The 21500-nt window shown below is 41.0% G+C and overlaps 1 protein-coding gene across 2 annotated transcripts in view; it reads right to left on the bottom strand.

Annotated features, from left to right (window-relative positions):
- Positions 1 to 21500, bottom strand: part of EMB1270 (Pentatricopeptide repeat (PPR) superfamily protein) — a 47464-nt gene that overhangs the window by 8720 nt on the left and 17244 nt on the right. The window contains exons 4-5 of one of the 2 annotated variants that reach the window (XM_010268102.3): positions 10555 to 11324; positions 10200 to 10346 (exon numbers count right to left, since the gene is read on the bottom strand). In XM_010268102.3, the coding sequence (XP_010266404.1) occupies positions 10755 to 11324 (570 nt within the window). In that variant the 3' untranslated portion in view covers positions 10200 to 10346; positions 10555 to 10754. Of the gene's footprint in view, positions 1 to 10199; positions 10347 to 10554; positions 11325 to 21500 lie in introns of those variants that run through there. The other variant, XM_010268103.3, reaches the window with a different exon arrangement.

Below are 21500 nucleotides of genomic sequence, written 5' to 3'. Positions count from 1 at the left end.
AAAACAGTTTCCCTTGGTTGTAGGGCGCAAGGGAAGTAAGACCCAGAAGTTGATGTCCTAGTAGACTGTTTCTAGCAGTGTGTAGCCATTCGGCTGCTAAGAGAGGTCTGTATAGGACAGACCTAGATTGAGGACTGATTTCAGCAGTCCTAGTATTCGGCTGCAGGAGAACACTCTCTACAGTTGCAGTAATCGAAGCCCAAGAGAAGTCTGCATAGTGCAGTGGTGGAGAGCTCTCAGCTTCAGGTCGGTTACCAGCTCACAGAACACCTTATTTGCTGCTGTAACTAAACTACTTCAGAACTGTGACAGTCTCGGCAAGTCTGAATCAGTGTTGCGAGCTGTCAGAACCTTCTTCAATACTGCAACTAGTCTTTTTTTCAGCACTGTGAACACTTCGGCTAGTCTGAAACAGTGTTATCTACACAAAGTCTGCAGCCAAGATGTCTTCAATATCCGGAGAGGTCTCTTCTAGGGATATCAGACCTGGTGGGAGGTCTTCAAATCTGGAAAACCCGAATCTGCACAGCTTGCAGGTTACAAGTGTGCTGCTGGATGAATACAAATTCAGGGAGTGGTCCGTTTCTGCAATGCTTTTTATTACTTCCTGTGATCTCACAGGCTACTTAGATGGGAATAAGAAGGAACCTGAAGTTGGCAGTGCGGAGTATGCAGTGTGGCGCAAGGAGAATGCCACAGTTATGTCCTGGCTGCTTGCCTCTATGACTCCACAAGTTGCCAGGATTGTTCAACACTTTCCCACAGCAGCCAAGATTTGGGAAAAAGTGTCCAAAACCTATGGACAGAAGAAAAATAATGCTAGAATTTACAGATTGAATCAAGACATTGCTGCCTTAAGGCAAGGGGATATGACAGTTGCAACATATTTTGCAACCCTGGAAGGACTTTGGGAAGAACTTGACCATCACTTGATTTTGGACTGGGAAAATGCCAGGGACAAGGAGAGACATGATAAGCAAATTGAAGAGAGCAGAGCCTTTAAGTTCTTGGCTGGCCTGGACCCAGTGTATGAGGGCATAAGGTCACAAATTCTAGGAAGAGATGAACTGCCCGAGTCACATCATGTTTATTATCTGGTAAGGAATGAAGAAGTCATGAGAAAGGAGATGCAAGTTGACTCTCAGATTCAACCAGCCAAACAATTTGGTGAACATTCAGCCCTGATTTCCACTAAGGGAAACAGACATCCAGACAAGAAGCATCTTAAGTGCACTCATTGTGGGGGTGAGAGACATGTAAAAGAAAAGTGTTGGGTCCTGTATCCTCACCTAAAGCCAGCTGCATTGAGAAAGGACAAGAAGCAACAGAAGGGTCATGCAGCAAGTGGGAACCTTGTCACTAGTAACAATGGTGACAACTCACAGAGTATTCCAACAGTGGCTTCTTCTCCCATGGGGCAAGTTGCCGATTCCTCTGGAGCCGGTGCCTTGGGCTTCACTGCTAGTGAGGTAGAGGTCCTTAGCTGGGCTTTAGCCCGTCTAAGGAGTAATTCTTTTACTTCCACCTCTCTTGCCAGATCAGGTATAGTCTCCGCCTTTAGTGCAACTAGTTCTATTGACTCTACTTCTTGGGTTATTGATTCCGGTGCAACTGACCACATGACACATATGTCCTCCTTATTCTCTTCATATCAATTGTTGTCTGGTCAAGATAAGATGAGAGTTGCTGACGGGTCTTTCTCCACCATCTCTGGAAAAGGGGTGGTTGACCTAAGCAAGGACCTCTCTCTTAAATCAGTTCTACATGTTCCCAGTCTCACCTCAAATCTTTTGTCTGTTTCAAAACTTACCAAAAAATTGAACTATAGTATAACCTTTGTTCCTACTCATTGTGTCTTTCAGGACAGATTGACGAGGAGAATGATTGGGAGCAGTCATGAGTATGGAGGCCTCTATTATTTTGATGCAGACATCGGTTCATCCTTACAAGCATCTGCTGCTAGTAGTCCGGAGAGTGTGGAGTCAATAGCTAGGTTGCATCTGTGGCATACTAGGCTAGGTCATTTACCTTTCTCTTCATTAGAAATGTTGTTCCCCGAATTGTTTAAGGGCATTTCAAGTCAGAGTTTAGTCTGTGAAGTATGTCAAATGTCAAAACAATGTAGAATTGTTTATCCAATTTGCAGCAATGAAATTCGAGCTCCTTTTGATTTGGTTCATTTTGATGTTTGGGGCCCTTCACCTATTGTTTCTATTGATGGCTTTCGTTACTTTATCAGTTTTATTGACCACTACTCTCGATGCACATGGATCTACCTGTTAAAAGGAAGAGATGAAGTGCCACGGATAACTATGGCATTTTGCAAAATGATTGAAACACAATTTGATAAGAGGATTAAGCAATTCTGGTCAGATAATGCTGCTGAATATTTTGAAAAATCCTTGAACTTATTCATGGAAGATGCTGGCATGTTGCATCAATCATCCTGTGGGGTTGCTGAGCGCAAGAATAGACATCTATTGGAGACAGCTCGAGCCTTACTGTTCCAGCATAAGGTTCCCAAGCAATACTGGTCTCAAGCTGTACTTACTACATCATATCTGATAAATCGGATGTCATCTAAGGTGTTGGGTATGAAAACCCCTTTCTCTGTTCTGTGTCCTACTCTTCCTGACTTTCCTCTTCCTCCACGGGTCTTTGGTTGTTTATGTTTTATACATGTGAAGGATCCAAAGAAGTCCAAGTTGAATCCTAGGGCTACGAAAGGAATATTTTTGGGGTATTCTCCTACACAAAAAGGTTACAAGTGTTATGATCCTGTCTCCAAGAGAAAGTATGTCACCAGAGATGTGGTCTTTTTTGAGTCTCAACCCTATTTTCAGTCTTCTCAGAATCCTCTTCAGGGGGAGACTTGTGGGATGGAAGAGGATTCTCATTCTCCCTCCTTTTTTGTTCCCCTATCTGCCTCGGGCCTTCCATCTCCTAGTTGTGGCATCCCAGGTCAATCTAGTGAGGCTCTCACTGTGCCGGTTACCTCTCCTGATACTGTAGATATCCCTGAAGGCTCCAGTAGGGAACAAAAAGAAATACGAATCACCTACAACAAAAGGAAAAAGGGCCCTCAAACTCATGACAGCAACCAGTTGGACTCGGATCAATCTGTCTTTGCCATCCAAGGTAATTCCAACACACATACTTCTGATTTGGATCTTCCTATTGCTCTTCGTAAGCCTATCCATTCTTGCACCACTCGGCATCCCATTGCTGATTTTGTTTCTTACTCACATTTATCTCCAGTCTATCACTCCTTTGTGTCTGCTCTTTCCTCTATTCATGTTCCTTCTAGGTACTCAGAGGCCGTGTCTGACCCAAGGTGGAAAGAAGCTATGAATGAAGAGATGAAAGCCCTAATGAAAGCAAGAACTTGGGAATTAGTGGATCTGCCAGAGGGGAAGAGCACTGTTGGGTGCAAGTGGGTGTTTACTGTAAAGCATAGGGAGGACGGGTCCATTGAGAGGTACAAGGCCAGGCTTATGGCAAAGGGGTTTACTCAAAAAGAAGGGATTGACTACAAAGAAACCTTTGCCCCAGTAGCAAAGCTCAACACAATTCGGGTCCTATTGTCATTGGCAGCAAATTTTTCATGGGAACTTCATCAGCTAGATGTGACGAATGCCTTCCTAAATGGTGACCTTCATGAAGAGGTATTTATGGAACTTCCACCAGGCTATGACTGATAGAAAGGTGTGTAAACTAAGGAAAGCATTATATGGTTTAAAGCAGTCTCCTCGTGCATGGTTTGAGAGGCTTTGTGGGGCTATGAAGAAAGTGGAGTACACTCAGAGTGGTGCAGACCATACCTTGTTCATAAGGAGACAGGATAGCAAACTTACAACACTCATTGTTTATGTGGATGATATGGTGATTACCGGGAATGACTTGGAAGAGATCAAAAGACTGAAGGAGTTTTTAGCTTCTGAATTTGAGATCAAAGACTTGGGTCATTTGAGATATTTTCTTGGGATTGAAGTTGCTAGGTCAAGAGAGGGGATCTACATATGTCAGCGGAAGTATGTTCTTGACCTCCTAGAGGAGACAGGCATGATAGGGTGCAGACCAGCAGATACTCCAATAGAACAGAATCATGGCCTACAGGAATCAGTAGGAGAGGACTACTGTGATAGAGAGAGATACCAAAAATTGGTAGGGAAGCTGATATATTTATCTCTCACTCGACCAGATATTGCTTATGTTGTGCATGTTCAGTCAGTTCATGCACTCTCCAAAGTCTCCTCATATGAAAGCAGTTGAAAGGATTCTCAGGTACTTGAAGACTTGCTCAGGAAAGGGAATTCTATTCAGAAAAAACAATAAAATTGAAATTGAAGCTTATATTAATGCGGATTGGGCTGGTTCTGTTGGGGACAGAAAATCAACTTCAGGATATTGTACATTTGTGGGAGGGAACCTGGTTACATGGCGCAGTAAGAAGCAGAATGTAGTTGCTAGATCAAGTGCCAAAGCTGAATATCGAGCTATGGCTCACGGGGTTGCTGAACTCCTATGGCTCATGACTCTTCTTAATGAGCTTGGCATTTAAGTTGAGGGCCCTCTCAGACTGTATTGTGACAACAAGGCTGCCATCAACATTGCAAATAACCCTGTGCAACATAACAGGAAAAAACATATTGAGATTGATCGACATTCTGTTAGAGAGAGAATAGTCTCGGGAGAACTCTGCATTCCTTATACTCCATCTGATATGCAAATTGCAGATGTACTGACTAAAGGGTTGGCTGCAGCAAAATTCGTGGAGCTTCTTGGCAAGCTAAACATGATTGACATCCATGCTTAGCTTGAGGGGGAGTGTTAGGTTGAAGGGTTTTATTGTTAGATAGTTTTGTATGCCCTTAGCTCCAATCGGATTTGATGTACTTTTGACATTTAGTGTAAATAAATAAAGTACATGTTTGATTCATGTTGTGTGGTGTATTTCTGTGTAAGACCCTTAAACTGGACACTTAATGAGACTCATGTTAGTTTAGAACCTTCACAGCCGTTGGATAAGTCTAGGGAGATTTATCCTGCCAAGGCTGACACTGGTGTGCTGCCAAGTGTTGGGGTGGCTTGTCTCAGCCGCCAGGGTGAGACCCAAGGCACATGCAGTGTAGGATTACTTGAATCCTTGAACCGGACCAGATTTTCAGTATTGCCCTGGACCTTGGAGATTGATGGGCAAAACTGGAAAGTTACACTTGACCCCTAGACTCAATTATGATACTGCACTAGGTGCCGGATTGGGCTGTCTTTGATATGCCAACCAGTGAGATCCTTAGCGGGGGGTCAAAACCTGGGTATGTTGGGACAGTCTGAGAATTCATCCGAGCGGGTGATCATAGTAACAGGATCAGCCCCTTTGTCGGACAAAGGTAATGATCAGGGATGCACTCTCTCTGATGGAAACCAAACTGCCGGCAGTTGATTTCAATCATTGGAATTTTGTTTTGCAAATTTTATATATATGATATATATATACTTATACGGTTTCAAAATGTTTGCAAATGGTTTTAATTCCCGGGATCCATGTGAGCAGAGAATGCAACACTGTTCCTTGCAATCGAGGGAGAGGTCCTCTCTTGTCGGGCAGTGTTTGATCATTATGGGCTAAGAGGTTAAGTGTAAGGCCATTTAGGGTTGCACTTGATGGGCTAATCTTGCATCTGCCCACAGTCCCTGGGTTTTTATAAGATGGCTTGGCCCAGGGACCACTTAGTGTAAGTGTTGGGCCCATAGAGTTCATGTGATGGACTCAAGGGGTTCACTGGGGTTTCCAGTAAATTCGGCTAGGCCTTGTAACAAAGGCTGGGCTGAACCCATGTGGCTGATGTGTAGATCAATGCTTGGGTCCCACGCCATACAAAGAAGCCCAACTGAGCAGTAGTTTGGAAACTTATTGAGCAATGATCACTTATTGGGCCTAAAGCCCATTTCAACCTGGGCTGATATGATCACCCACTTAAGGGGCGTATCTGGGGTTAGGGTTAGCTAAAGGATTAGGGTTTTAACCCTATCCACTCTTGGAGACCAAATTCAAATGTGATTTGAATCTGGTAACCTCCTGATAAGATCAGGAGTGGGCTGACCTAATCTGTAGATAGGATTAAGATTATCCCCTATCCCAATACAGATTTGGATTGGGATAACTCCTAATAGGATTAGGAGATTTCTTAATCACTAAGAAAGGAGGAAACCCTAATCTAGAATTACAAGAATTCGACCTAGGGTTTTGCAGTAACAACTTCTACAATCTGAGATAGGATCTCATCTTCCTAAGCTAAAATCTGCTTCCACGCCACTTTCAGCCTTTGGAACTCCTCCAGTCGCCACCACCTTACTGCTTGGTTCGAACTCCTCTGAAGGGAAGCTCAAGAAACTAGTTCTTGAGATCAGTCTTTGCTGAAAGACTGATTTGGTTCGGTGCTCTAAGCCTCCAACGAATTCTTGCAAAGAGTTCAGTACGTGGGACGTACACTGTTGGTTCTGCCCCACCATCACTGTGTCATCTTCAGCGGGAGCAGATCTTAGATCTTTCTTTGGGCGTGAACACCGACGTTGGGAGATTTTGATTCTTCGTATCAAGTATAACCCTTCCCTTGATCTTTGGTTCAGATCTGGTCTAGTTTGGTTCGAGTAGATCCTTGAATATTTGATTCTAAAATAAGGGAATGCGATTCCCAGTTGATTGAAGGGAGAAATACTTTTGAAATTTGCCCACCTATTCCGCTGCTTTCTTGGCGTTCATACAATGGATTTTTCCCTCCTTTCATTTATGTATTGATTGTTCGGCTAATAAGTGTTCTTATTAGCCTGTATTTGTGTTTAAGTTGCTATGTACTGGGCCTGTGTTAATGGGCCTAAGTTTATTTTGTGTTTTAAGTAGTCTGGGTGTCCCATCACTAATCAGGGGCATTCCAGACATTTCCTGTAACATTGTACTGTAATCTAATATAAATGTTAGTACTGTCGACTAGGTTATGCAGTTCGACATTCTCAGCACCTCTTGGTCTCCTCCTCTCTTCTACTACTTTGACTACAACATTTCAGCTTACACTACTATCATATAAAATAGAGACTACCTCTAGGATAATCTATGACAATCAAGTTACACCAAGGTAGCTTAACATGTAGAGTCACTCCTAGGCGATAAGGCACAAATGGAGGGTTTCCTAACTTAATTGCCAAGATATTTTTCACACAGAGCTGTTGGATACTTTTATATTCTTGATTTTAGATTATAATAATAAAAGAGACATAACTAAACTAAATTATTCAATTTGAGTTCAAATACTAGTTTCTTTTTATTGTTTTTCTTGTTTGTTAGGGTTCAACCAAGATGTATACTCTCTTGAACCCTCAAAGACTTTTAAACCTGAGCTAATAAGCATGGAAGAACTAGCCCCTCTTTTTTTGAAATTTCTTTTCCTCCATTCTTTTCATGAATATGTTGATTTTCTATTTTTAAAATGAAGTTTTTTTTTTGTATGAAGATTATAGACAATTAATAGTGAAAGATGGTTTCTGTTTGCTATGGAACTTAGAGAATTACCCTAAGAACTAGGATTCATGATTTTTATTCAAAAAAATCCTGTTACTTAGGCGATTAGGCTACAAGGTGCCCCTTATTGCCTAGCCTCACCTCATCACCTTGAAAACTATGCACCAAAGAGAATTCTAATGTTACTTCAGTAATTTCCACCAAGAAACCCAATCACACTAATAAAAAGAAACACCAAACAACGGTTTTTATGGTCCAGAAACACTAAAAACACTACCCGCACCTCAAGAAAAACACTAAAGACTTCTCCAAAAAACTAGCCAACCTTAAGAACATGAAACGGACATGATTATCTTATCTCACTAGTCACCACACTATTCACACACATCATTCACCAGAAGACTTGTAGAAGAGAACAACAAACCTGTACCATCTGCAAACTGTCCCTCTTTGAGTTGCCAATTAGAGGGAATCTAGAAAACCGCCACCAACTCACCAACCACTGTAACCTGATGCACAGAAGCCTCCTTTCCTAGAGGGCAATCAGTTCTTTTCAGTCCTCTTTCCTTCCTTCAATGGATAGAGAGAGTTCTCTATAGAAACAGAACCGTATGGCATCAATAACAGACGAGGTCGATCACTGATGCTCTAATACTATGCGATTAGACCTAATAAGTTCTTAAATGATTAAGAAAAATAACTAACTAGAACCATCCCAAGAATAAGTAAGAACAAGAGAAAGAGAAGAGAACTAGCACTGAAGAGCAAAAGAGGTCGAACCAAACTGATCTCAACTGCCACCCTCTTTTATTAAGTTTATAACAAAGGATGAGATTACAATATAACCCACTTAAGTAATAAAGAAATAAAAAGAGAAAGAAACTGAGAACCGTCATTGCTTATGTATAAAAAGGAATATAACTTCTAACAAAGATAAGCAGTTGCTCGTCATGCCACACAGCACATTAGCTTGTCTCAGCATGCATATGAACACATATGAGAAAATCACTCACAAACCCTTCCCCCAGCCTACCTAGTCTCACTTTTATCCTAAAGCTCCAAGCTCTATAGGCAAGCCTCATCTAGTTGGCACACTCATGACTATTTGACTATTCCATGTGGGACTTGGAGCTTAAGACATCTTTAGAAGACATTGAAGTAGTTTTGGAGGGAATTCAAGTCAAAGTGGTCTTAGAAATCAAACCACTAGAGGTAAGCAAACCAAGAAGGCAAAGAAAGGCAAAACAAGACAACACAAAAACTATAAAGACAAAATAAGCTTAAAGGATTTAACACTTTTGGTTTTTGAATTTCTCAAATAACTAAAACAACAAATACAATATGGCCTAGTTGAGTTAAGTTGAACTTACAGTCTATTCAAGGCATTAAGCCATTTTCCTAAATTCAACATCTAACCCTATTTCCCCAATTCTACCTTGTTTAATCTTGAAATTTCAGATCTAATAAACCCTATCTTAGAGGTTGTATATATATTTTGTTGATAAAGCCAACATAAACTCCAGAGCCCAAATGGAAAAACCTCATATTTATGTCTCAAACAAGTATTTTGTTCTTTTCCATTGATTGCATTAAAACTCAAAACTTATTCAAATTCTCCAACTAGTGCCACATTACTTATGCACTCATATGGACAAACCTCATATTAAACAAGCCAACATAAACTCCAGATCCCAAATGGAAAAACCTCGTATTTATGTCTAAACAAGTAGTTTGTTCTTTTCCATTGATTGCATTAAAACTCAAAACTTGTTCAAATTCTCCAACTAGTGCCACATTACTTATGCACTCAGTTAACAATGAAGAAATAAATAAGAAAATAATATTCTAAATACTTGGAACCAACTAAGATGACTAAAATAATTGTAAACAATGAATTTCATCAGAACTACATATGTTGTCTTTGTTTTGCCTATAATTCTTCAAATTCCAAATCTCATGACCATAGCTCCTTGGATAGGTAGTCATGATCTTCCCCCCCCCCCCCCCCACTGACAAAATAAAGGCACTCAAGTGTGCTTTGGCATGGAAATATTGTAGAGAAAATGGTTGACCAGCTTGTGGTCCCACCTGCTCACATGTTCTTTCTTGTATATAGTACTGTTAGACCTTTTTTTTCTATTGTTTCTTGTGACAGGGGCATTCCTGTCATTGTACCTCTTAATGTTGAAGACCTATTTTAAATAACACTTGGGGTGGCAGACCAAGCTAGCCGAACCCCTCATTCTCTTCTATTCTCTCTTCCTCTTCTCCTCTTCTCTTCTCTTCATTTCTGGTTTACTTTTCTTACTAAACAGGTCTGAACCCTCTTATAGGCAAAACTACTAGGGCTAGTGCATGCATCAAATAATTAGTTGTTTTATAAGAGACGTGTTTTATCTTTTGGGCTAGCTGACCAAGGACAACAGGCAAAATTACTAAGATGCAATATGACAACTTTTTGACCTAGAGGCATAAGACCCCTGATGGCCAGGAGGCCCAGGACCAGCATTGGGTAATGGCCCTTTAGGCATATAAGACCATTAAAGCCCCATTACTATTTCCTTGCATGCAATGCTGTTTTCATATTCTATGGATAAATGCAAGTTTTCATATTCTACAAATATGAAAATAATATCCCACTTTCTCAAGCTAACTTTTAGAAGCTAACAAACTGATATCATACCTGTTAATCTTTTATCATATCTGAGGTGCTTCTACTAATTCCCCTTGAGAATAAAAAACTTCAAGTATCTGAGAAACTGATGAGCCCAATGAACAATTACATCCCAAGATCCAACTAGCTCAACATGGTTGAGCTTTAAACAATGCACTGCATAAAATGTTAATATAAAGCAATCAAAAAAAGGATATCTAATTGGAAATTATTGACTTGCTTGAAATTGGAAAGAAGGATTAAAAGAGACTTAGCAGGCCAAGAAAAGATATTAAATAATTGATAATAAGTGATTCAGAGCAGGCTGTTCCCAACAATAACATGACAGCAGGAATAATAAATCATGGAAGACTGTGCACAAAACCTGGATAATTGCAGTTCTCCAGCTCTCCTGTTGCAGTTGAAAAAATTTGTAAATTTCATGACAACTGGTACCACTGGATTCCTCCAATGCAACTCCACAATTTGGGGAACTCAAACTCCAAGTGCCACTTACTAACTCCTCTTTGAAGCATGAACAAGAGAGTAGCTTCTTATAAATTATTAAGGTACGTTAGTTTCTTTTCATTTTGCAATCAGACCAAAAGCCTGTCCTCTTAACCTAACATTACTATGGTCAGATAGTATTGCTCTTCTGATAAATTTCCTCTTTTTAAACTTATTCCCTGGTCTAACAAGCCTACCCTTTTTCTTCATCTTTTCCAGTTTCTGCTTCCTCCCCTCTATGTCAGCTCTAATGGCTTTATCTCTTTTGTCATCTGGTAGTAAAGCCAATCTTGCAAATTTTTTTGGCGTAACTTGTCCTAGTTGATCATGTATCTCCTTGAAGACAGGAACAAGGCCACTTCTCATGAAATACCCTTCATAAAGCTGCATTGAATTTGATTCAGGCAGAGATGGAGCATTCTTCAACTCAAGGTCCAAACAAAATGGAGAGTCCTTTAACCACATCCTGAGGGAATGAGCTTTTGCTATGAGGAGCCCAGTGCGTGTTTTACAAGGCAAGAAGGGTGATCCCATCTCCCAAAGGTATGCTTTTAGTGTCTTATTAAGGGAAACCATGTTGTATTCTGCTGTCCCTGTTATCAGAACTACTGATTTTGGAGACTCGGGCGAACCTTGTAAAGATGCATCCTGTCAAAATGAAAATTTGTAATTTTCTTTTGTGTTGTACCTTAAGGTATGAATTGAAAAATGGTATGAAGAAAAAAATGTAATCTTAATTTTTTGAACATGTGGGTCATAACATAAGATGGAAGAAATGCTATCATTTACATTCATAAAAAAGAATAACAAACATGGAAGAAAAACCAACACCAAAATCATATTTGAGAATTGGGTAATTTAGAGAATCTTGCAGTAACTTTAATGGATTATTATATGACATGTAGACCAGTTGTAGTAAAACCTAGCAAAATCCTATTCATAAAAGAAAATGGCATTGGCTTAAAACTATTTCACGAAAAATAAAAATGTATTTCCTGCAGTTATCAAACAATGTTTTTGGTAATAATCAAAATTTATAGGGCATCCCACTGCATGAGGCTCCCACCAATGCGTCACCTGAGAGAAGTAAGGAAACATTCAATTTCCACCCAACTCCCCCAAAACTAAAACCATCCTAAAAGAGAGCACATAAAGAGTGCCCAAAGCCTCCAACTCTGTTGATAAGATGAGAAGGAAATTGTTTCTTCGAGTTTTCTGACCCTAAGCCTTGTTTTTTATCAGCAAGATAATTTTTTTAGTTAAAACAGAGAAAGCAGCCACAAAAGTTAAAGGTTGCAGAGAAGCATTAATCTACTCTACAACCACTTGCAATCAACTACAATTCTGCCCAGTACAAAGAAGATCTATTTGCCCCTTGTTTTGCTAGGGTATCCGCCATCCTATTTGCATTCCGTTTGACCCAACCAAACTGAGAGCTGATCCTCCTTGTAAGTATGTCAATTTCTCTGAAGATAAATTTGAGCTTCCAAGGTACTGATGTGATGCTTTTAGCCCAAGAAATGACCAGTAGTGAGTATCCTTCTATTTCTAAGTCTGTTGTACCCATCTGCTCAGCCATCTTTAGACCTTGAAGTAGGGCTAGAGATTCAGCCTGTATTGAGTCACCAATACCTATTGGTCCTAAGAAGAGTGCCACCAGCACACCCAGATGATTTCTAAACACACCCCCTATGCCTGCCCTTCCTGGGTTGCCAAAAGAACTCCCATCAAAGTTTAGTTTAGTTTGTTAAGTGCCAGTGGCTTCCATTCCACACTCACAATTACTTTGGGTGCATCTGTTTGTGCTACTTCAGCCCACCTTCTTAGAATCTCATTCGTGGAGTAATTTTTGAATAACTCCATGGTCTTCACCTAATGTACAGTTCTGATTTTTATGGCTTCAATAACTTCCTCCTTTGATTTGCTTTTTCCAGAAAAAAATTCTTAGGTTTCTTTCCTCCCATACAGTCCATACTGTAGCTGCTCTTGCTGCCTTCCATAAGCACTTTCCTCTTTTCTTCTGTTGTCTCAGGAAGGAGGGACTGAAAAGACTTACCACATCCTGTGGTGTGGGGGAACCCATCTGCATCCAAAGAGAGAACAAACAACATTCCAAATACCAGAAACAAAAGAGCAGGATAAGTGGGTTAGGGTTTCACCACAATCCATACAAAGGACACACATATGAGGAGAGGGGCAATTGTTTGGCCTCCTTTTCTGTAGCACATCACAAGTGTTTACCTTCCCTAGGAACACTTCCCAAAAGAAAGCTTGTACTTTTGGAGGGATCAGCCTTGACTGGATTCTCCATATTTGTTCAGCCCATCGTTCCAATTCTCCAAGCTCAAGGTGACGATTGAAAACCTTGCAACAAGGGACTGATGGAGGAAATCTTCCCTTTTATTTACTCCCACCTCCAAGACCACAACAAAGTTAGATGCTATGAAAACCTTAACGGTTGCTACACCTTCTACAGGGATTCCTAAATCTGCCATGATGGTCAGGAAACCCTTTAAGTTCTTGAACTCAGATCAAATTTGAGACAGAATGTTCTCAACGAATTAATATAGAGTGAACCACCCCACCACCCAACCAAAGTTAGTATCCTGAACCTTAAGCCAGGTGGATGCTAGGCGGCTGAATCAGGAGGATAAAGAAGAGTCAGAAGGAAACAGAAGAGTGGGAAGGAAGAGTGAAGGAAGTAAGGTATATTTAGGGAAGAAAGGAAAGCAAAGTAAGCTAGAGAAGCTTAAGTGCGGAATTAATTATGAGAAGAAGGAAGAGAGGAGCCTGAAAAGAAAAAGAGGGGAACAATAGGCAGCCATTGATAAGGGGTCTTAAGTAGGTTGAAATAAAGATAGTCAGTTGGAATGTAAGAGGCGGCCTTGGAAGTGCCAAAAAGAGGAGGATAATCAGGAATACTCTCAGAAAAGAAAGACCAGATCTGGTTTTGATTCAAGAAACCAAACTATCAGAGCTGAATAGAAGGTGGATAAGAAGCATTTGGGGAGCCAGGGATCTAATCTGGTCATATGCCCCATCATGGGGAGCCTTAGGAGGGATTTTGACCATTTGGAGAAATGAGGAAATGGAATGTGTGAAGGAATTGATTGGTAGATACTCAGTCTCCTTAAAAATTAGAAGATCCTCAGATGGGTGTGAATGGGTGGTAACAAATGTATATGGTCCTAACTCCTATAGAGACAGGGAGGCTTTTTGGGAGGAGTTATGTGCTATTAGAGGAATTTGGGAGGGACCATGGTGTGTGGGAGGTGACTTCAATGTTATCAGATTTTCGGGAGAAACAAACAAGCCGAACCAAGGAATCACTACCAGCATGAGGAAGTTTAATAATTTGATCGATTCCCTTGAATTGAGTGAACCTCCAATAGTAAGGGTGGACTATACATGGTCAAGTTTCAATCCCCCCAACCTGCTCCAAACTAGATAGATTTCTCATTACTCCCAACTAGGAAGAATTATGGGGCTCAATAGTAGTAAAAGGGCTACCTAGGGTTACCTCAGATCATTGCCCCATCTCCATTGAAAAGGAAATTCCGGGGGGAGGACCGATTCCATTCAGATTCGAAAACATGTGGTTTGAGGATCACTCGTTTAAAACCAGATTGTAGGATTGGTGGCAGGAACTCAGACCTTTGGGGAGTATGAAAATGTTAGGCTTTGCATGGAAATTAAAGAGGATAAAAAGGAAAATAAAAGAGTGGAACAAAGAGCATTTTGGGAGGGTAGAGGAAATAAAAGATAATATAGTGAGGAAGATTGAGGAGCTAGACAAGAAAGAGGCAATAAGAAGGTTATCAAAAGAAGAGAGAGAGAGGATCAATGGAAAATCAAGCAAGAATTGGAAAAGATTTGAAGGAAGGAGGAAATATGTTGGAGATAGAAGTCAAGGTGTCAATGGATTGTTGAAGGAGATGGTAATACTAAGTTTTTCCATGCAATTGCAAATGAAAGGAGAAAGAAAATTTTAATTTTTAGTGTAGAGGAGGGGGTCAGGAAGTTAGAGAGAGTCAGGAGATCACAAGAATCTTTGTTAACCATTTCAAGGAAATCTTCACAAGCTCAAGCGGGGTGACAACAAGGCTACCAGAAATGGAAGGGGATAGGCTCTCAGAAGAGCAATCTCAGGTGTTGGAGAGGAACTTCACTTTGGAAGAAATTAAGAATGCAATTTTCTCCATGGAAAGATCAAAAGCCCCTGAGCCAGGTGGATTTTCAATGGCCTTTTATCAAGAATGCTGGGACTGGTTGAAAACTGATATTCTAGAAGTGTTCGATGAATCCTTTCACAAAGGAGAGGTGCCTCAAGGGGTGAATGCCACTTTTAACACTTTAATCCTGAAGAGGAGGGAGGCCAAAACCCCTAAAGATTATTGGCCAATTAGTCTTGTTGGGAGTGTATATAAAACTATTGCAAAGGTTCTTTTAGAAAGGATAAAAAAAGTGCTACCATCGATCATTTCACCATTCCAAGGTGCTTTTGTGGAAGGTAGGCAGATTGTGGATCAAATTTTAGTAGCCAATGAGTGTGTTGCAGAAAAAAGAAAGGGTATAGGAAAAGGATTGGTGTGTAAGGTGGACCTAGAGAAAGCATACGATATGGTAATTGGGAAGTGCTACTTCAAATTTTAGAAAGGTTGGGTTTTGGAACCAAATGGAGATCTTGGATTAGAGGATGTTTAAGTTTGGTTCATTATTCAATTCTTATTAATGGAGTAGCAAAGGATTTCTTTCCGGCTGAGAGAGGAATTAGGCAAGGAGACCCCTTATCCCCTTTTCTTTTCACTTTAGTGGCTGAGGTGTTAAGCAGAATGGTGGCTAAAGCCGATTTCCAATGTTTGTTTAGAGGGTGGAGGATAGGTAGAAATCAAGTGGTTGTTACCCACCTTCAATTTGCAGATGACACAATTTTCTTTTGTGAGGGAGGTAACAAGGAAGGAGTGGTTAACCTAAAGTTGCTATTGGATAACTTTGTGGGGGTGACAGGTTTAAGGATAAATTGGACCAAAACAGGCATTGTAGGGATCAATCTGGAGGAAGGGGAACTTAATAGATTTGCCAAGATTTTGGGGTGTGAGATTAGAAGTTGGCCAATTAGCTACTTACCTTTAGGTGGGAACCCTAGGTCAAAAGATTTTTGGAAGCCAATCATTGAAAGATTTGCTAGGAAGCTATCTCTGTGGAGAAGAAATTATATCTCTCTAGGTGGAAGGATAACACTGATTAGAGACACGTTGGCAAACCTCCCTATTTACTTCCTCTCAACCTTTAGAATACCCTGTAGAGTAGAAAGGAGATAAGAAAAACACATGAGAGATTACATTTGGGACCCAGGTGAGGAGAGGAAGACTCACCTAATTAATTGGGATCAAGTTAGAAAGCCCAAGGATAAAGGGGTTTGGGAATAGGAAATATTTCACTTAGGAATTCAGCTCTGTTAGGAAAATGGTTGTGGAGATTCCTGTTTGAGAGAGACAGGCTGTGGCACAAAGTCATTGTGAGTATTCATGGTTTGTGTTAACAAATGTTATTTTATATATGTATAGTACCGCAGGGGTACTATTGTACTTTTCCTTTTCTTTATGTTTAGTTGTTGTCGCCCTAGTATAAATATAACATACTGCGCCGCCTGCAGTATCTCTTTGGACTCTTAGTCCTCTTGTCTCTCCTCTCCTCTCTCCCTTTCTCTCTTCTTCCTGTACAACATGGTATCAGAGCAGGACGTCCAGGTCTGAAGGGTGAAGTCAAGCAGTCTGTCTTTTCCTCTTCCAGCATGTAAAAGACTTTGTTTCGAGGGTGACAAACTTTCAGAAATTATCATCTGCTGTTCATCTGCTGTTTGGCTGCCCTGATGTTCGACTGAAGTAACCTTCTTTTACTTTGTTCTCATCTGCTGTTCGGCTGTCCTGATATTCGACTGAAGTACCTTTTGTTTACTCTCTTCTCCTTTCTGGTCGTGTGCCTGTGCTGGACCTGTTCTAGGTCTGCCGATTGGATGTGAGGTGAGCTGCACCTCTTTCTTTTCCTTTTTTTGTGGGGTCGTTTGATCCCTGTGAAACCGTAGGTCATAAGGACCTTGTTTATGTGTTGCAACAGCAGTTTTTTGGTGGACTGAAGGTCTGGAAGTTGAAACCGTAGGTCGTAAGGACCTTGTTTATGTGTTGCAACAGCAGTTTTTTGGTGGACTGAAGGTCTGGAAGTGGCTGGTACCTTCTGTAACAACTTTTTTAAGACTGTGTTCCTCTTTTGGGTGTTGTTTTTGAATCTGAAATCATGAGTGGTGAAGATTCTGCTACATCCGGAGTTTCCTCAATGCTGAATGGAATGAGTGGAGGTGTGGACCTATCCTTTCCCATGGCTGTTGTCCCTCTTAATGGTTTAAATTATTTAGAGTGGTCAAGAGGGATCAAGTAGTAGAGCACTGCAAGGGGGAAGATAGGTTATATTAATGGGAGAATAAAAGAACCACATTCTAGGAGTGCTGAATATGATAGATGGAATCAAGAAAACAGCATGGTTATGTCTTGGCTTTTAGTCTCTATGCAACCTCAAATAAGGAGGAATTTCATGTGGGCTGAAATGGCAAATGAGATCTGGGTACAAGCAAAATCAACATATTTGGAACTGCGACACTATGCAAAAATCTACCAACTACAGGCAGAATCGTCTACTTGTAAACAGGGGGAGAGATGTCTATCTGTATATTACTCTGACTTGACTTCTGTCTGGAAGGAATTGGATCATTATCAGAATGTGGAATGGAAGTGTAATGAAGATGCAAAACTGTACAAAAAACTCATCTCCCAGCAGAGAGTGTTTGCTTTCTTACATGGTTTGAACCCTACATATGAGTCTATCAGGGTCCAGATCCTCGGCTCTAAGGATCTTGCATCAGTCCAGAAAGTTTATGCTCTTGTGCAATCTGAAGAAAACAGAAGGAATCTGATGAACAGTTCTGGTGGCGATGCAGTTGTATTGGCCGCGAAAGGGAGTGTTACAACTAGTGGAGGAAATTCTTCCAGGAAAGGAGAACTTCAGAAAAAAATGGATGACAAAGATAAATTGTGGTGTACTCATTGCCAGAAGCCCCGACACACCCGAGATACATGCTGGGATCTCCATGGAAAGCCGAAATGGACTCAAGATCTGAATAAGAAGCAAAGTTCATATGTGAATAAAAGGTCAGGACAGCTAGGTACAAAGAAATACACTATGGCCAACATGGCTACTCGAGAGAATCAGCCCCCCATCCATATTGTGACTTAGACACATTCATCTGGATCTGACCCAAGGGAGGAGATATTATGAATTCCTTCCGTGACCATTTAGAGCTCTATGGTAGAGCAATTCGTCAGATGGATGCTCCTCCCTCAACCTCATTTGCATCTACATCAGGTAACTCTGCCACAGCTTTCCATGTTGCTTCTCATACCCTTAACTCTCCATGGATCATTGATTATGGAGTGTCAAAACACATGACTGGTACGTCCCCTTACTTTCAAACCTATCACCTTCTTTCTGGAAGAGACAAGGTGAGACTAGCTGATGGATCATATGCTTCCATAGCTGGTCAAGGAACCGTCTCTCTTCCCCTTGTTCTCTATTAGTAGTGTTACTAATTCCTTAAACTGCTCAGTGACCTTTTTCCCTTCTTATTGTGTGATCCAGGATCTGGCCTTGGGGAGGACGATTGGTAGATGACGTATGGTTGATGGACTTTACATGCTGGAGAATAAGGTTGGTCTTCATGTTACAAAGTCTAAGAGTCAATCCTATAAGAGTCAAGTTTATTTATGGCATTGTCACCTTGGTCATTTATCTTTTGAGTCTTTGAAAGTGGTGTTTCCATATCTGTTTAAGTCAGTGTCTGTTTCAGATTTCTCTTGTCAAACGTGTCAATTGAGTAAACATTGTAGAACTCATTTTCTTCCAAAAAATAGTAAATCTGAATTTCCTTTTCACATTGTTCATTCTGATGTGTGGGGCCCTGTTACTTTACCATCTGAGAGTGGTTACAAGTATTTTATCACCATCATTGATGATTATTCTAGATATACTTGGGTATATCCCATGCGAACTAGGGAGGAAGTACCAAAAATTATCCAAGATTTTCAGCGGATGGTCTTCACTCAATTTCAAACTGAAATCCAAAATTTTCAGTCAGATAATGCGAAAGAGTATTTTCATAGTGATCTCACAGAATTCTTTGCTTCGCGTGGTTCACTTCACCGTAGCTCTTGTGTCCAAACACCACAACAAAAATGGTGTTGTTGAACGAAAGAACCGCCATCTCTTTGAAGTGGCTCGGGGTTTATTACTCTATATGAATGTCCCCAAACGTTTTTGGCTTGAGGTTGTCCTTTGTTCTACCTACCTCATTAACCGTATTCCCTCTCGTTGGTTAGAGTGCAAAGCCCCACATCAGCTTCTCTTCCCTAAGGCCCCCCTTCTTCCCATTCCTCCTCGCGTATTTGGCTGTCAGTGCTTTGTCCAAAATCTGTCTCCCACTCGTGGGAAATTGGATTCTCGTGCTATTCCTCGCATATTCCTGGGGTACTCCTTCACTCAGAAGGGATACCGTTGTTTCGATCCTGTTTCTCGGAAATTCTATGTTTCCATGGATGTCTCTTTCTTTGAGAATGAGCCTTTTTTCCCTGTTTCTCCTCAGGGAGAGTGTAGGAATGAGGAGAAACTGGTTCAGCTCCCTCCTCTTCCTAATCCTCCACCTTTTCGTGTCTTCTTCCGTCGTCGCAAAGGCCAACCAAATTCAAGAACTGTGGAGAATCTACAAGTTGTACCTCCAGTGCCATCAAACTCCTCAGGGGCGGATCATACTCACTCAGGTACCTTGGTTCCCAATGATGTCCCTAACCCCATTACAATTGATACCTCTATTGCTAATGACCTTGACCTCCCTATTGCTCACAGGAAAGGTGTTAGATCGTGCACCACTAAACACCCCATTTCCCACTTTGTTTCCTATGAGAACATTTCTCCCTCTTTTCGTGCATTTCTTACTTCCATTGACAGTGTCCCTATCCCTAAGAATGTGGCAAAAGCTCTTTTAGTACCTGAATAGATGCTATGAAGGAAGAAATTAATGCCCTTCATAAAAATGGCACATGGGAACTTGTAAATCTTCGTAAGGGAAAGGATCCAGTTGGATGTAAATGGGTGTTCACAGTCAAACATAGGGTTGATGGCATGGTGGAGAGGTATAAAGCTCGTTTAGTGGCAAAGGGGTTTACTCAGGTGTACGGAGTTGATTATGCAGAGACCTTTGCTCCTGTTGCCAAGATGAACTCCATTAGAGTTCTATTCTCTCTTGTTGCTAACCTTGACTGGGATCTACATCAGCTTGATATCAAGAATGCATTCTTGAATGGTGACCTTGAAGAGGAAGTTTACATGATACAACCCCCTGGTTTTCAGGCTCAAGGCAATGAACAGAAGGTGTGCAAGTTGAAGAAGTCTTTATACGGGCTGAAACAATCACCAAGAGCCTGGTTCAGCAAATTCCATGTTGCGGTTCAGCAGAAAGGATACAAGCAATGTCAATCTGATCACACACTGTTTGTGAAAAGAGGAGAAAGTAAAATTGCTGCTTTGATAGTATATGTCGATGATATAATTGTCACTGGTGCCTGGAAGGATGAAATCCAGAGGTTGAAGAGTTTTCTTGCCACACAATTTGAAGTAAAGGATCTAGGGCCTCCAAGATACTTCCTTGGAATTGAAGTTGCCCGCTCAAAAAGGGGTATCTTCATTTCCCAAAGGAAGTATGTCCTAGATTTACTCCAGGATACTGGAAAAATGGGAGTCAGTTGACTCTCCCATTGATCCCAACCATAAATTAGGTGACAGCCAAGGTGAACCTATCAAGGATGTGAAACAGTTTCAGAGACTTGTAGGGAGATTGTTATATCTTTCTATGACCCGCCCAGACATTGCTTATGTTGTTGGTGTCCTTAGCCAGTTTATGCATGCACCTATGTCCACTCATCTTGAAGCAGCAGAAAGAATCCTCCGATATCTTAAAAGGTTTCCAGGTGCTGGCTTGTTGTTTCAAAGACACGGGCATTTGAAAGTTGAAGTGTATACTGATGTAGATAGGGCTAGATCTCAAAATGACAGAAAGTCTACTAGTGGCTACTGCACCTTCATAGTAGGAAACCTAGTTACCTGGAGAAGTAAAAAGCAAAGTGTAGTGGCTAGATCCAGTGCTGAAGCTGAATATCGAGCAATGGCTCATGGAGTGGCTGAAAGTATGTAGATAAAGAATCTGTTGAGTGAGTTGGGTTTTCCAGTGGACAGGCCTATGACCCTATTCTGTGATAACAACGCAGCCATAAACATTGCTGCTAACCCAGTAATACATGATAGAACAAAACACATCGAAGTCGACAAGCATTTTATCAGAGAGAAAGTCATCACAGGCAAAGTGTGTACTCCCTATGTCAGCTCTGAGGACCAACTTGCAGACATCTTTACAAAAGGACTACACCACTCAAGACATCATGATCTATGTGACAAGTTGGGCATGATTGATATCTATGCAACAACTTGAGGGGGAGTGTTAACAGATGTTATTTTATATATGTATAGTACCACAGGGGTACTATTGTACTTTTCCTTTTCTTTATGTTTAGTTGTTGCCGCCCTAGTATAAATATAACATACTGCACCGCCTGCAATATCTCTTTGGACTCTCAGTCCTCTTGTCTCTCCTCTCCTCTCTCCCTTTCTCTCTTCTTCCTGTACAACAGTTTGGTTGGAAATGATTGGGATGCAAAAGCTGCCCCT

The sequence above is a fragment of the Nelumbo nucifera genome, chromosome 3 (assembly GCF_055504915.1).
Source record: "Nelumbo nucifera cultivar China Antique chromosome 3, China Antique-T2T, whole genome shotgun sequence".
NCBI lineage: Eukaryota > Viridiplantae > Streptophyta > Magnoliopsida > Proteales > Nelumbonaceae > Nelumbo > Nelumbo nucifera.
The sequence above is the reverse complement of the archived record's forward strand: the minus strand, read 5'-3'. Positions and strand labels throughout refer to the sequence as shown.